Here is a 1,173-nt window from a genome sequence, read left to right as displayed (position 1 = left end):
TCCCATGATGGTCAGTTTTATGATAGCGACGACTTGGTGCTGAAGACAATTGCAAAGCAGGTGTCTGCGCAGATAGATAGTATTACTTGTTGTTATACGAGACCGGAAGAACACTCTACCACCGACTAAAGACCACGACGAGAACGCAGACGCATACTTCATATTAACGGTGATCGTGGTGCAAACAAAAACAATATTATTTTTTTCCTTTGCAATTTAATCTTAATCTTAAAAATGGTATCAAAGTATCTTTTTATCTGTGCAATTGCATTCGGTTTATTGGCCTTCGTCGCTTGTATTCCAAAAGCTACCACTCCGAAAAGTGTTGTAGTTACCGCTGAAGCCGATCCTAAGCAGCTTTTCCTGGGAGCCCAAGGAAAGGAGACTTCAACGCCAAATTTTGTTCGACTGGTAGTGATGCGGATAATTTACGGAATTGCATCGACAATGGGTATGGAGGAACGACTTGCGGACGTATTCAATGGAGCCTTTGTGCCTCCGGGTGAGGATGATGGTGATTTTGGACTTGACTTTGGAGGAATTGATGGAATCTTCGATGATAGATAGATCTTCACTTTATCCGGAAATAAGTTGGTGCAAAAGTAAGATTGTATATTTGTTTTACAAGAATCTGGTGCAAATAGCTTTAAAATTTAAGAAAAAAAAAACTTAGAATTGTAAATTATTTATTTGTAGAAATTAAGAAATCTCTTTTTAAATAAAAACAAAAACACAGTAATGTGAATTTTACACATAAGAACATCGTTACATGATTTACATATATGCAAATATTTTTATTTGTTTATTTAATTTTGTTTGTCTGTCGCCACAGGGCAGAGAAATTGATTGATATTTCTTCACAATGGCTTAGATATAGATAAAAGGTATGTAGTATAAAGATGCCTTGAAAACTTTCTTTTATTTTTTGGTGTGGTTTTGTCAAAAATTATGCTTAATCATAATTATCGAAAAAAACTGGATGTGTGATATTTTATTTTTTATTTTCACTTTTACTTTTTCTTTGAACTACATATTGGTATAGGTATAAGCAAATATGTGAAAAAAAGAAAGATTTTTTTAACCGGTGAAATTTAAATTCCGTTAAGTGATTCATTAGTAAAATATGGTGGGCTGAACAAACAAAATAAAAATATAAAAAAATATATTATAATC

The 1,173-nt window shown here is 32.9% G+C and overlaps 1 protein-coding gene across 1 annotated transcript; it reads left to right on the top strand.

The window, feature by feature from the left end:
- Window positions 1-809, top strand: LOC129949730 (uncharacterized). The gene has a single exon (XM_056061362.1). It carries the CDS (start codon window positions 235-237, stop codon window positions 565-567), a length of 333 nt encoding a protein of 110 aa, XP_055917337.1. The 5' UTR covers window positions 1-234; the 3' UTR covers window positions 568-809.
- The last annotated feature ends 364 nt before the right edge of the window (window positions 810-1,173 follow it).

Source organism: Eupeodes corollae, chromosome 3 (genome assembly GCF_945859685.1).
Source record: "Eupeodes corollae chromosome 3, idEupCoro1.1, whole genome shotgun sequence".
NCBI classification, from domain to species: domain Eukaryota; kingdom Metazoa; phylum Arthropoda; class Insecta; order Diptera; family Syrphidae; genus Eupeodes; species Eupeodes corollae.
Note: the sequence above shows the minus strand (reverse complement) of the source record. Positions and strands in the feature narration are given on the sequence as shown.

Excerpts from the sequence above, each read along its gene's own strand:
- LOC129949730 (XM_056061362.1), top strand. The coding sequence starts at position 235 with ATGGTATCAAAGTATCTTTTTATCTGTGCAATTGCATTCGGTTTATTG.